The 15958-nt window shown below is 39.0% G+C and overlaps 1 protein-coding gene across 3 annotated transcripts in view; it reads right to left on the bottom strand.

Moving 5' to 3' along the window:
- LOC141405088 (isochorismatase domain-containing protein 1-like) overlaps positions 1-15958 on the bottom strand; it is a 165593-nt gene that overhangs the window by 473 nt on the left and 149162 nt on the right. For 2 of the 3 annotated variants that reach the window (XM_073989078.1, XM_073989077.1), the window contains exons 2-3: positions 339-533; positions 60-272 (exon numbers count right to left, since the gene is read on the bottom strand). In XM_073989078.1, the coding sequence (XP_073845179.1) occupies positions 60-272; positions 339-461 (336 nt within the window). In that variant the 5' untranslated portion in view covers positions 462-533. Of the gene's footprint in view, positions 1-59; positions 273-338; positions 534-649; positions 917-15958 lie in introns of those variants that run through there. The other variant, XM_073989076.1, reaches the window with a different exon arrangement.

Below are 15958 nucleotides of genomic sequence, written 5' to 3'. Positions count from 1 at the left end.
TTTGAAGACTCAATGGTATGCATTTTCAAATTAAAAACCATTCTCATTCTCAAACTCACCTCAATGCCATACAACACAACATCTGTGGGCTTTCCATCATCAAAAAGTTGTTGCATTTGGCACTCAATATCCGGTATCATCATGCTAAAACGGGTCTTGCTGACATTTGCCTTAGCATGGCTAATATCCAGATCGGCAACAGTTTTTCCCAATTTATCTGGATTTTGTTCGGTTACCAATAGAGGTACATCCAATATTTTACCGGCTGTGGTCTAAAAAGACGTATTTTTCACTTTGTATTAATTTGTAACATTAACAGAAATTTCCAAATCACCTACCAAACGTTTGGCATTTTCCACCATTTTATCAAATAATGGCATTGCAGGTCGAAATTTTTCCTGGACATCGCAAAGCAAGAATAACGTTTTCTTGGGATTTAAGTGTGCTAATCTGCGGGCCATTCTTTCTGCTGTTGTGTAGAAATTTATGACAGAGGATTTCTTGTTGTTTACTCGTTAGGGCTTCCACAGAAACTAAAAACATGAAAATTACCAGCGATAGTGTTTGCTAGGTACAAAATTCAAATGCTAATTGAGCATTGGTTGAAATGATAAGATTAGCTCTTTTGCTATTTCTTCGATATTCATACCTCTCATATGGCTGGCTAAACTCGTTCTACGAGTGATTTAAACGATGACGTATTTTTAATTGCATTTCTAATTCTCAGGTAGTAGGCTGACTTCTGTATCGTCATGTGCTTTGTATTGTTTAAACTTCGTCAAAATATTTCAGTTGCACACTCATGCATTGTTCCTCGAAAATGAATCAGAAATAAAAATGATACATGTTTGCTTTTTACCTGCGTTAAAAATGCTTGCTTTTGAAACGCTTTGCTTCGCAGTTGTTAAGGCCCCCACCCATTATGCCAGAGCATTACTTAAGAGTACACGAAATGTCTCCAGTATGTCATAGTAAGCATTTGCGAAAACTGTAGAAATCTTTTGCCCACAATTTTTTTAAGGAATATTAAGGCCCCCACTCATTTATCAGTCTGTGCCGTCAGTCCGATGAACCCTTTCTGTATGTGTGACTGACAGGTGTGTAGCACAAACCATCAGTCAAGTCTAAAAATCTTGAATTTCTCTTGCAAAAATGAATGCATTTACGTTTTTTGTCTTCCTACACCAACATTATTTTCTGTTTTTCAAAATTGTTTATTGCCAATTTGAAAATAAACACAATTCACCCAGACTGATGGGGGTTCATTTTGAATTCAAAACTATTTTGATTTACACATCCCAATAGAAAATCGAATCGTTGATAACATATTCGTCGACGATTTCTTGACGAAATCTAATGAAATTTTTACCAAGTAAAATCCAAAAATGTGTTTACTTTACCTAGGCCCGGATTACGTTTCTTCGCATTTCAAAACGCTGACAACATTTATTTTCATATTAGACCTCGAATATTGTTACAGAAGGACTGCTATTAGCTATTTTCGTCAAAAATTCGGGAATAAATTGTAATAGTTAATCATATCTAGCACATTTTTCTTAATTATTTCAAATAATCGTCCGACTTTTTATTCATACAAAATTTTTAATAAAATTACCGTTATTTTTACATACAGTGACACAGAAAAGTATACATACACCCTACAAAAATGCAGTTTTGGCTAAATCGTTGGGTTTTTTACAGCAACAACTGCACTGTGTAGCTCTTTGGTGACAAAATAATCATAATTACACAAATGTATTTTAATCTAATGCGTACATTTAATACAATTGAAGAAATTCAATTTTCACAACACAGAAAAGTATACATACACCCCAAGGAAATAAGAGTATAATCGTAAAATTTATGGAATTAGTAGCAAAATTTATACATTTTTTAGTTTTGGCGAATGTCTCTGGGTGTCTGAGATATATTTTAGAGAAAAGAAAATAATTTTTGGGGTCAAATGCGGTTATTTAGGGTCAAATTTCTTATATACCTCATTAAAGCGGACCCTTGCTTAATTTTTTGCGTTTTTAGCTATTGTACTTTATAAAAAGCACAAATTTCGTATCAGATGGCAAATCTGGAGACCCTAGAAGGCTTTGAAGTTGTTTTTTGTGCGAAATATACCTTCCTGAACGTCGATAAACGCACGTTTTTCCCCAGATTTCTCAGGAAGTTAATAGATTCCGAGGAATTCTTGGTGCAAATTACATATAGATGGACTTGAATTGCCTTGTAATATTGTCGGATACAATCCTTGGGCATCAATCGACTCAGAAATGTACAATTATACGAAACGTTTCGCGCCTATAGTAACGGTAATGATCATAATACGAAAACGACGTTGTTCACAGTACAAATTTCATGCTTTTTTGGTAGTGCTTATATTTTGTTGCTTTAGAAGCTTTGGGAACAGGTTTGTAACAAAATATTTCACATTTCTGATTCAATTAATGTCCAAGGATTGTATCCGACAATATTACAAGGCAATTCAAGGCCATCTAAATGTAATTTGCACCAAGAATTCCGCGGAATCTGTCCACTTCCTGAGAAATCTGAGGAAAAACGTGCGTGCATCGACGTTCAGGAAGGTATATTTCGCACAAAAACAACTTCAAAGCCTTCTAGGGTCTCCAGATTTGCATCTCATACGAATTTTGTGCTTTTCAAAAAGTACAATAGCTAAAAACGCAAAAAAATTAAGCAAGGGTCAGCTTTAACGAGGTATATAAGAAATTTGACATCAAATAACCGCATTTAACCCCCAAAAATTATTTTCTTTTCTCTAAACTATATCTCAGACACCCAGAGACATTCGCCAAAACTAAAAAATGTATAAATTTTGCTACTAATTCCATAAATTTTACGATAATACTCGTATTTCCTTGGGGTGTATGTATACTTTTCTGTGTTGTGAAAATTGAATTTCTTTAATTGTATTAAATATACGCATTAGATTAAAATACATTTGTGTAATTATGGTTATTTTGTTACCGAAGAGCCACACAGTGCAGTTGTTGCTGTAAAAAACCCAACGATTTAGCCAAAACTGCATTTTTATGGGGTGTATGTATACTTTTCTGTGTCACTGTATTTCTATACCAGAGCCATTCCAAAAGAAGAAAAGAACAAAAATTTGCGGTATTTCGCTTTGAAAATCCTTAAAAACTCCAAATATATAGTGCTTATAGGTGTACGAATACGAACTTTGCCACCCACACAGGCGCCATCTATACCTAAATGACGGAATAAATTAAAAATTTGTTTTTTATACCCTCCACCATAGGATGGGGGTATATTAAGTTTGTCACTACGTTTGTAACTACTCGAAATAATCATTGTAGACCCCACAAAGTATATATATTCTTGATCAGCGTGCAATTCTACATCGATATAGCCATGTCCGTCCGTCTGTCCGTCTGTGGAAATCACTCTAGCGTCCGAACGGATTGACGTAGGTTGATGAAATTTTGGGAAAATATGTTATATTTACGTAGGACTTTTGGTATTGAAAGCGGGCTATGTAGGTCCACGCTTTCGTATAGCCCCAATACAAAATGACACGTGACGCGTCGTCGTTTTAAGGCATTTTTAAGATATTTGGCCCATTTTACCACCGAATTGGTTGTAATTTGGTACTTTGTGTCTCCAGAGGCCAAAAAATATTTGTACCAAAGTTGGGTTATATAGGTCCCTCGCCAGGGATAACAATCTTGACGCGATGCGGGGGCTTAAGGTCACAGTTTCCACACTCAACACCCTGGAAGTGTTGAGTTGGGGAACTGTGACCGACCAAAGGTTATCCAAGTAGCGGTCTCCTACTTATTAGAGACCCCCTAACGCCGGGGTGTCAGGCGAAACCGTGCCCATCGGTGTTCTAAGGTTTGCAGTTAGGGTACCAACTGTATTAGAACGGAGCCTCGTTGATACCTGGGCATCTCAACGCAGTAATGGCTTAGTTGTCATGTCCTTGCCATGGTACAGGAGGGCTATGCCATGGTGGACCTCACTTCCCCCACTAAATCTATGACGTATGGAGAGCAAAAATTTAAACAAAAAACCAACCAAAACTAATCCGATTGATGACAACAATGCAATGCCAAAGGACAATTCTTCAAAATCTATTACCAAGTCTGGGACAACCCAGTCAACGGTTGACGGGACGGTAGTGTCGGGAGGGGACGGACCGAAGGTACCCACTCTGGGAGCTGTCACTGACAGTTTGGCTGAACAAAGCCGGAAACTCCTGGAGATACTGGAGCAGACGTTGGCCCTGCGTCTCAGTCAGGGTGGCTATTCTACTGGGGCCGAGGACGGCTCATCGGATGACGAAATGAACACCACAGTCATTCCAGCGACTGTAGTCAACGATGAGTCGGCCTCGACCTCAGTGGAAGCAGCCACCTGTATGAACTCTGGACCAACCGATGCACCAGCTACCCAACCATCGGCCGCAGCCGATGTTGCTGGCTCAAAAGGACTGGCTGCTGTTGAGGAAGGAGCTCCGACCAAAATACCGGCCGGGAAAGCTCCCACCACCTCAGATAGCTCTGCTAGTAAATGGGCCAAAAAGAGGAAGGCGTACCACAGAGCAATGCACTTCCTCAGGAAGTTCATTGACAGGGAACCCTCATCTATAACGCTGAGAGAATGCAAGCTGATCAGGATTAATCTCAAGGTAGTGAAAAAGATCGAAAGATCTCACCCTCACTTACCCAAGGGAAAACCTGATATCAGCAAGCTTTCTCTTATTACGGCAAACGAAGAGGTTAGGTCAATGCCTACATCGACTCCCACAGCCCCCAAGGGCCAAACTGGGAGCGACGTTGACATGATCCGTAAACCATCAAATGATTCGCCTCCTTCGACCTCAAAGCTCTCTTCAAAGGGATGTCCCGTCACACAGACAGGGCAAACCTCAAAGAAGAAGGCAGCCAAGCCGAAGGGGACGCATCATAAGAGTTCAAAATCTGGGAAGTCCGACCGAACACCGGTCTCCGCACCTGGGGGAGCACCTACCAAGCCCAATCCATCTCCACCAAAAATCGCGGTGAAGAGAGACAGGTCAATGGAGGAGCCACTCCCCAGTGCAAAGAGGCCCACTTCAGGTCAACAACCCATCATTCATACCTCCCCAGCCGGTTGCCCTAAGACTGGGAGCAGGAAAGATGCCGCAGCCAGTTCAGCCTCACAAGCTAACTTGGGCCACAAGGAATCTTCCAGCTCCCATCTCAAGACCAACAGCAGGGGAAAAAGAACAAGCAGACCGATGGTGCCGGATGAGTTGCGAGCAGCGGTCATCGATAAATCTGACCCTGATTGGGTAATCAGAGAGGATCGATGGCTACTTATCGAAACTCGTCTGCGTGACATCGTGTTCGCAGGAGAAGGGGAACCTCCTAAACACACCCAATTTGGCAGTGCCGCTCCATACAGAGGCGTTAGGGTCATCTGTTGTGAAAATAGGGAATCTCTGGATTTCCTCACTTCCACGATAGAGGGTCTTGGCGAACTCTGGGAGGGATGTCAATTGGCAGTCGTTGGGGTCAACGAGGTCCCTTTCAGAAGAGTGTTGTCAGCTTGGGTGCCACCTCCACCTGTGGATCCCGCGCGCATACTGACCATACTCGGCAGACAAAACCCCAATCTCCGGACCAGCACATGGAATCTGGTCAGCCACAATCCGGAAAATGGAGGTGTTGCCATCAGGGTGTCAATAGACACTCAGGGGCAAGAATACTTAAGGACTCGTGAGGGCAAACTACATTTTGGTCTAGGATGGATCAGATTCCGACTAGGACGAAAGTAGTGGAGGAACGGAGGCAGCAGCCGCTTCGCATAATGCAGATTAATCTGCATCACTGCAAAGCGGCTGCTGCTGAACTTCTTCTAGCCCTCAAGAAGTCTGAAGTTGACATCGTCTTAATCCAGGAGCCTTACTTATACAAGAATAAGGTTGCTGGGTTAAACGATAGCAACTACACCACCTTCGCCACATCCAACGGGGACAAGGTTAGAACCTGTGTAGTTGCTAAGAAGAGTCTTAAACTAATATTCCTCTCTAATTTCAGCGGAGGTGATATTACGGCTGTAAGGATGGAATGCAGCTCCCATGGAGCCACCATATTCTCGTCCATTTACATGCCATTCGAGAGCCCTGACCCACCGGGTAATGACGTGGAGAAGCTTGTCAAAGAGATGGGTAGCACTTGCCTCATCATCCTAGGATGTGATGCCAATGCTCACCATTTCCACTGGGGCAGCAGAGACACAAATGCCAGAGGTGAGTCCGTATTCGATTTTATCTTAAAATATAATCTCAGAATATGCAACAGGGGAAATGAATACACTTTTCAAAATAGAATCAGGGGGGAGGTAATAGACATAACCCTCACTAATAAAGACGAATCTATTATCAGTGACTGGAGGGTATCGGAAGAATGCTCCTTTTCGGATCATCGGAAGATATTCTTCCAAGTCTCTGTTAATGGCATTCGACAGCCACCATTTAGAAATCCACGGAAAACCGACTGGAACAAATTCAATGAACTAGTAAGCTCCAAGCTGGGAGTGTCACGATACCCCCAAACAGCCACAGAGGTTAATAGTGCAGTGAATCACGTGACAGAGGTTTTGGTGGACAGCTATGAGACCGCCTGCCCACTCACTTACCCAGGCAGAAGATGTCAACCGGTCTGGTGGTCGAAAGATCTGGCTAATCTCAGGAAGATTAGCAGAAGGCTCTACAATAAAGCCAACAAAACGAAGTTGTCCACAGATTGGGAGAACTACAAGGTATCTTTCAATAAGTACAACAGCGAAATAAAGAAGGCTAAACGCAGATCTTGGGTCTGCTTTAGCGAGTCTATAGAGGGAGTAAAGGATGTAGCCAGGTTTCGTAGAGTACTGTCGAAGGACCCTAAATCCATCGGCAGTATCAAGCGGGATGATGGCACATGGACTAACTCCGGTCTAGAAACTCTGGATCTCCTGGCCAAAACCCACTTTCCCAACTGCATGGATGCACCAGATCGCTCAGCCGATCCACCAATGTGTAACCAAGCCACAGGGGAAGTGAGTGTCATCGAGGAGATCATAAGTCACACAAAGATAGCTTGGGCGATAAACACTTTTAAGCCCTTTAAATCACCTGGTCCAGATAGTATCTTCCCTGCTATGCTACAAAATGCATTGGAGGTGTTGATACCACACCTGGATCATATTTATAGGGCCTGTCTACGTCTATCGTTCACACCGGTTCTGTGGAGGGAGGTCACGGTGACATACATCCCCAAAGCGGGGAAGTCAAGTCACACGCTTCCCAAAGACTACAGACCAATCAGCCTATCTTCCTTTCTATTGAAAACGTTAGAAAGATTGCTTGACCTAGGAATAAGGTCCAAACTTGGAAACAGTGTTATTAGTCCTGCCCAACACGCCTACATCAAAGGCAGATCGGTGGAGACTGCACTTAATGAAGTCGTTGGTTTAATCGAGAGGAATATGATGGGCTCAAACTATACGTTAGCAGCGTTTCTAGATATAGAAGGCGCCTTTAATAACGTCAAACTCGAATCCATCCACAATTCACTCTTGAACTTAGGTGTTTCCACTACACTGATCAATTGGATCGATGGAATGCTTGGCGGCAGGATAATCAATTCAAATATCGGTGAGACCTCCATTCGGAAGTCTGTCACCAGGGGCACACCACAAGGAGGTGTATTATCACCACTGCTGTGGCTCCTGGTGATTAACGAAATACTTAAGGAATTTGACCAACTACGTATAAAGACTGTAGCTTATGCTGATGACGTGGTCATAATGATCACCGGGAAGTTCCCACAAACGCTATCGGAACTCATGAAAGGAGCTCTGGACAAACTATCAAGATGGGCACACAACAATGGACTTGGGGTGAACCCATCTAAGACAGAGCTGGTTCTATTTACGAACAAGAGAAAAGTCAAACCATTCCCCCTACCAACGCTGGATGGAGTGGCCCTAAAGCTCTCCCTAGAGGCCAAGTACCTTGGCATTATCCTGGACCACCAACTAACGTGGAAAAGGAATGTCGAGGAACGTGCCAAGAGAGGACTTATAGCCCTTTATTCTTGCAAGAACTCTATTGGTAAGAGTTGGGGTTTGAAACCACAGGTCATACATTGGATTTTTACGGCCATAGTTCGCCCCATTCTAACTTATGGTTCATTGGTATGGTGGAATGCTTTGAATAAGACATCCCTTCTCCGCAAGATTAATGTCGTTCAAAGAGCGGCATCTCTTCTAATTACCGGTGCCATGAAAAGCACTCCACAGGCTGCTCTCAATGTATTACTGGATCTTCATCCGATGAATCTCGTAGTACAGGAGTTGGCAGCAAAGAGTGCTCTCCGACTCAAGGAGTTAAATTCATGGCGTAACTTCGACTACGGCCATGCTGCTATCTTACGACAATCTGGACTATCGGTGGGTTTGGAGGTAATCAGTGACTATATATCACCACAATTACACTTCGACGACATTGAAGTTCGGATACCTGACAGAGAAGCCTGGACCCACAAATCCCTACCTCTACCCGGTATAGAGATTTATACCGACGGATCCAAGATGGAAAAGGGAACAGGAGCGGGCGTCTACAGCGATACCCTCAACTTACGGATCTCGTACAAGCTAAGCGAAAATTGTAGCGTCTTCCAAGCCGAAATCTTTGCGGTCACGAAAGCAGCAGAATTGATTAAAAACATGGAAGGGGATATAGCCGGACCGGTGACTATCTATGTGGATAGCCAAGCGGCCCTAAAATCACTTAGATCCCATTCAATCAAATCCGCTGCGGTCTTGCACTGCAGGAAAGCTTTGGAGGCCCTACGATCAATCGTTACCTTGTGCTGGGTCCCGGGGCATTGCGACATCGAGGGAAATGAAAAGGCGGATGAACTGGCACGTCGCGGATCTGAGTCAAGCGACATCGAAATCGATAACTCAATCAGGCCACCCCTGTGTCACTTCATGCGGCTCCTAGAACAAACATACAGGGAGAAGGCTGGTCAGATCTGGAATAACGAACCTGGCTGCAAGGTATCAAAGGCAATCTGGCCCAACCTCTCTAAAAGGAAGACCACTTCCCTACTCTCTATGAGAAAACCCGATCTAAAACTAATGATTGGAGTTATCACGGGACACTGCAGGATAAGATCAATGACCTGCAAATGGGATAGAGATGACCCCACGGACTACTGCAGATTATGCGAAGACGAAGAAGAAACAGAGACGATTGAGCACTTATTATGCCGTTGTCCAATGCTCAGGACCAGGAGAGTTCAAACAATGGGTGAACACACACTATCATCTCTGACAACACTCTGCCAAGCCGAGCCGACAACACTGCTTCTTCTCGCCAAGGGTCTGAAGTGGCTTCAAAACGAGCAACTTACAACTTTTTAATACTGCTAACCTCCTTACTCGCTCTCTCTCTCTCTCTCTCCTTACAAATAATCTTTCAATCCATAGCACTTACTTAATCATTCTCAACTATCCTATAACTTACTTAATTATTCCTTTTTCCTATTTCTAAACTCGATATGCTATTATTTCTTTTCTTTTCTCCTACCCTTACTTTAGGATGAACACAATGGACCATAAGGTCTCCGAGTGGAGTGGCTGTCCAACACGACAGCTGCGCGTCCTTTAACCTAACCTAACCTAACCTAGGTCCACGTTTTGGTATAGCCCCCATATAAGGCCCCATATAAAGTACGCGTCATTTTAACATATTTTGAATGTATTAGACCCATTTGACCAAAGAATCGGTTGCAACTTTGTATTTTGTGTTTCCAGAGGCTAAGAAACATTTCTACCATAAAATGTTTATATAGGTCCACGTGTTGATATAGCCCCCATAATACAAATCTCCCGATTTTCGATATTTTGAACGTTTTAGCCTCATTATCACACCGATATGGCTGAAATTTGGCATTTAGTCTTCTTTAGGCGTATAAAACTTTACCCCAGAAATTTGTAGGTATAGGTTCACGCCATCATATAGCCCCCATAGAACGGTACCTTCCGAATTTCGGTATTTTGAAGGTAGTGGCAACATTAATCCACCGAAACGGCTGAAATTTGTGGTGGAGGGCCCGACCGAACTTAACGCTTTTCTTACTTGTTATTCTTAAATCTTTCTTCATTATGGTAATTCCTATCAATTATTTCATATTTGCACATAAAATATGGTATTAATAACGATTTTGTTCATTTTTTAGGGGTGTACGAATATGAACTTTGCATACTGTATGTCAAAAATGAAGCAGGAAAGCAAGACAACCAGGCAAAGCAGCTTATGTACGCAGGTCTTAAAGGCCTGGGTACATACAGTGAATCACAGTCAAAAGTATCCACTTCACTTTCTTTCATTAAAACTGCGATTTCTAGGAGTTAATCAATGATAGCGATTTCATTCTCTTTTATATTGTTACATTAGTGTCTTTACTTAAATATTATAAAATAAAATTAACAAAATTCAGGTAAGTTTAGATAAAAAAATAAAAATTGTTAAACATCGATTTCTACCTCACAATGAAAAGTATCCACTCTAAAAGTTTTATGAAACCAAAAGGATTTCTTACCAGTTTAGCACTTGGTATGACATCCTTTGTTATCCTTTACAGCTTTTAGTCTTTTTGGCAAAGATTTAACTAAGTTTTCGGGGCAAGATATCGGAAGTTTTCCCCATTCTTCTTGCAAGGCATATTTCAGGGTTCCTATACTTTAGATGTAACGATTATTTATGTTTGTCTCCAAATATACTCCATAAATTATCTATAGGATTCAAATCCGGGGATCGGGGAGGTGTTTGAATCACTTTTGGACAGTTACATAGCATCCATTTTGGAAAATATGTGATTTGTGCTCGGGGTCATATATTGATAAAATTGGAATGTTGTCCCAAATTCCATTTTTTCAGCGCCTAAATTTCAAATTATCCTTTCAGAATGTTAAAATAATGCATCTTATCCTTAATTCATTTGATAAAGACACGATTTCCTTCACCGGAAGCACTCATACAATGCCATACTACAACAGTCTCCTCTGTGCTTTACTGTTGAAATTGTGTGTTTAGGGTCCAAGGTGGTATTTGCCCTATGACATACCTTAATTGGTCCATATGACCAAAACGGGCTGCCAATGAAAGCAATGAAGACAACTTTAGGGTCATATGGACCAATTAAGGTACAGTATGCAAAGTTCATATTCGTACACACCTAAAAAATTAATAAAATCGTTATGAATTCCACATTTTATGTGCAAAATATGAAATAATTGATAGGAATTACCATAACGAAGACAGATTTAAGAATAACAAAACAAATTTTTAATTTATTCCGTCATTTAGGTATAGATGGCGCCTCTGTGAGTGGCAAAGTTCGTATTCGTACACCTATAAGCACAATATATTTGGAGTTTTTAAGGATTTTCAAAGCAAAATTCCGCAAATTTCTGTTATTTTCTTCTTTTAGAATGCCTCTGCTATAGAAATATGTAAAAATAAAGGAAATTTTATTAAAAATTTTGTATGAGTAAAAAGTCGGACGAATATTTGAAATACTTAAGAAAAATGTGCTAGATATGATTAACTATTGCAACTTATTCCCGAATTTTGGACGAAAATAGCTAATAGCAGTCCTTCTGTAACAATATTCGAGGTCTAATATGAAAATAAACGTTGTCAGCTTTTGGAAATGCAAAGAAACGTAATCCGGGCCTAGGTAAAGTAAACACATTTTTGTTTTTTACTTGGTGAAAATCTCAAGTTTCGTTTTATATTTGACATTAAATGTATTGAAGTTTAAGAATACGGTTTCGAAAATCATTTTATTTCAAGACATTTCAGAAATTACGAGGAATAATAAATTTTTAAGAAAGAAAATTTGCCCGAAAATAATGCTTTTCTTCAAAAGGTTACCCCACGTTCTTTCCTGGACAATTTACTTCATTCTTTTGACATTTTTGTACTCGTTTTGGATCCTTCGATAAAGAAATATAATTTTCAAGAAGTAAAAACCATTATTTTAGCTATTTTGGCAGCCATAACCATCGTTCATAGTAAGCGTAGAATTTCAGTCGTACGCAGATAGTATGAAAACTTGTACAGTTTAATTTTTCTTCATAATTTCTCACAGTTTTCCACATAAAATGATTTTCGAAACCCTATTCTAAAACTTCAATACATTTTATGTCAAATATAAAACGAAACTTGCGATTTTTATCAAGTAAAACTCAAAAATGTGTTTACTTTACCTAAGCCCGGATTACGTTTCTTTGTATTTCCAAACGCTGACAACATTTATTTTCATACTAGACCTCGAATATTGTTACAGAAGGACTGCTATTAGCAATTTTCGTCCAAAATTCGGAAATAAATTGCAATAGTTAATCATATATAGCACATTTTTCTTAAGTATTTCAAATATTCGTCCGACTTTTTACTCATACAAAATTTTTAATAAAATTACCATTATTTTTACATATTTCTATAGCAGAGGCATTCTAAAAGAAGAAAATAACAAAAATTTGCGGAATTTTGCTTTGAAAATCCTTAAAAACTGCAAATATATTGTGCTTATAGGTGTACGAATACGAACTTTGCCACTCACACAGGCGCCATCTATACCTAAATGACGGAATAAATTAAAAATGTGTTTTGTTATTCTTAAATCTGTCTTCGTTAAGGTAATTCCTATCAATTATTTCATATTTTGCACATAAATTATGGAATTTTATCAATTTTTTAGGTGTGTACGAATATGAACTTTGCATACTGTATGTCATTGGGCAAATACCACCTTGGACCCTAAACACACAATTTCAACAGTAAAGCACAGAGGAACTCTTTTGTGGTATGGCGTTGTATGAGTGCTTCCGGTGTAGGAAATCGTGTCTTTATCGAAGGAATTAAGGATAACATGTATTATTTAAACATTCTGAAAGGATAATTTGAAATTTAGGCGCTGAAAAAAATGGGATTTTGGACAACATTCCAATTTTATCAATATATGAATATGAGCCCGAGCACAAATCACATATTTTCCCAAAATGGATGTTATGTAGCTGTCCAAAAGTGATTCAAACACCTCCCCGATCCCCGGATTTAAAGTATGGGTACCCTGAAATATGCCTTGCAAGAAGAATGGGGAAAAATTCAGATATCGTGCATCGAAAATTTAGTTAAATTTTTGCCAAAAAGGCTAAAAGCTGTAAAGGATAACAAAGGATGTCATACCAAGTGCTAAACTCCTAAGAAATCCTTTTGGTTTCATAAAACTTTTAGAGTGGTTTCACTGTGAGGTAGAAATCGATGTTGTCTAACAATTTTTATTTTTTATCTAAACTTACCTGTGCCTCGATTCACTATCACATTTTATCGACACTCAAGTTGTTTAAAAATTGTAACCCTATTTTTATCGACTTTGGTATTCTGAAACATATTTAACAACATCACTCATTGTTATTTAAAATTTTGTCGTTAAATTAACAGCAATAAATTTTGTGTTGTTAAATTGTCGACGATTTGTTGTTATTGAAAAATGGCATTTGAACAACTTATGTAGGATTTATCTCTTGGAATCAATTTTAGGAGAGAACCTGCTATAGACATAATATTACTTCGCGACTAGGACAGTCTCTTTTAACGACATATGGGTAATAACGATGAAATCATGTCACGATGAAAACATGCCTTAGAATAGCACTTATAACGACCGCGTTTTTGACCGTTGTTATAAGCGAATTCGACTGTATGTTTGAAACCGAAATGAAACGGAAAGTTTATGTTTTTCATCTTAAATGTATTTTTATGAATTGTATATTATTTATAACTCAAGGTCTTTCAAAATAGATTATTAATAGAGGATGCATATGCCATCAGACCCTCCCCATAGTTTTGATGTCTTCTGTGAACATTCTGGTGCTTACACTACTTAGCATTAAATTCTGCCAACATCTAAGTATGAAACGATTAATATTGCAATTAACCTAAAACAATTGCTATCTGCATTTAAACTTCTTTGCTATTTCTAAAAACTTTGACCGCGCCATGATCTTTTTTCTGCACTAGAAGGAATGGATGGTGGTGGAATCGTTGACGGTTCTTGTGATATTTGTTATTCACCATATTCGTCACCAATTATGGGTACTTTACACGATATGTATTTTACATATGGGTTGTCACTTTTTATACAAAATGTATACGCAAAGTGACAACCCATATGTAAAGTACCCATTACTGAAACAAATTTCATCTCCAAGTACTTCATCGGCTCCAAACATATCAATCTGTTCCCAGCTTGTTTTCATTCCTATTTCATCCCAATAGCTATTTTTCATTCCTATTTAAAAAAAATTGTTTTTCGCGGAATATACGTTTTATATATGTTATATTTCCTTGTTCCTATTTTATTCTTTATTTTTGACATCTTGAATTTCCAGAGATACTATTTTAAAATATTTATTTTCAATAGTCTTTTAACATACGGTATGCAAAGTTCATATTCGTACAACCATAAAAAATTAATAAAATCGTTATTAATTCCATATTTTATGTGCAATTATGAAATAATTGATAGGAATTACCATAGCGAAGAAAGATTTAAGAATAACAAAACACATTTTTAATTTATTCCGTCATTTAGGTATAGATGGCGACTGTGTGGGTGGCAAAGTTCGTATTCGTACACCTATAAGCACTATATATTTGGAGTTTTTAAGGATTTTTAAAACAAAATACCGCAAATTTTTGTTCTTTTCTTCTTTTGGAACGCCTCTGCTGTAACGCCGGGGGCTGGATTCTTGTTCTATGAAAATTTCAAATGAAAAATATTTCCTTTATAATTTTTTTCATTTGACAGTTTTTTCCTTTATAAAAGATTTCATTTCACATTTTCATAGAAACAGAATTGAGCACCAGGTCTTTAAAGCTTGCGTACATAAGCTGCCTCGCCTGATTGCCTTGCTTTCCTGCTTCATTTCTGACATAATAAAAATAAAAGACTAAAGAAGGCCGAGCAAATTTCGAACTGGGTTGCCCTTTTCTTTTTTATTCTTTTATTAGAAGCAAGCAAGGTAAGCAGGCAAGGCAGCTTATGTACTCAGCCCTTTATTCCACCATGCTACCTTCCTTTCCTGCCTCATTTCTAACATAATAAAAATAAAAGAATAAAGAAGGCCGAGCAAATTTCGAACTGGGTTGGCCTTTTCTTTTTTATTCTTTTATCAGAAGCAGGCAAGGTGAGCAGGCAAGGCAGCTTATGTACCCAGGCTAGAGCTGACTGTGTTCTCACCTTTAAGGCCTCGACACATAAGAAGCATGGCATTCTTGCTTATGTCATATCTGGTAAATGACTAAAGATCAAGTTCGACCTAATTTGAATTTGATTCTTAAATCTTTTTATTAGGTCGAACTTGGTCTTCAGTATTTTATCAGATATGACTTCAGCAAGAATGCCATGCTTCTTATGTGTCGAAGCCTTAAAGGTGAGAACACAGTCAGCTCTAGCTTGATTTACCTGCTTAGCTTATTTCTTCACCAGGCCGGTTATTTCTTGGTATCACACATCGAATCGTAAAATTCATGGGTGCACGCAATTATTTCAATATATCATATAAAATTCATTTTTTTATATGACTTGTTCGTAAATAATTAGTACCGAACATAAAAATTATAGCCAAATTCTATTTTTCAGATTGAACACGTGTTTATATCAAATTGAATGTCGAAACCATGGTACAATAATCTAGTAGGTAGGTCAGGTTCGAAAAAATTGTGAAAAACAAGGCCTGGGTGTATTTACATATTCTATCAGAATTACTATATAGTCCGGTCAAAATAGACATGCGTATAAGGGGGAAATAGTAAAAATTCCCACAAAGCTGAATTTTGGTGAAGAGCTAGGGTTAG

Source organism: Musca autumnalis, unplaced genomic scaffold (genome assembly GCF_047663935.1).
Source record: "Musca autumnalis isolate F117 unplaced genomic scaffold, ASM4766393v1 scaffold_5, whole genome shotgun sequence".
Classification (NCBI taxonomy): Eukaryota; Metazoa; Arthropoda; class Insecta; order Diptera; family Muscidae; genus Musca; species Musca autumnalis.
The sequence above is the reverse complement of the archived record's forward strand: the minus strand, read 5'-3'. Positions and strand labels throughout refer to the sequence as shown.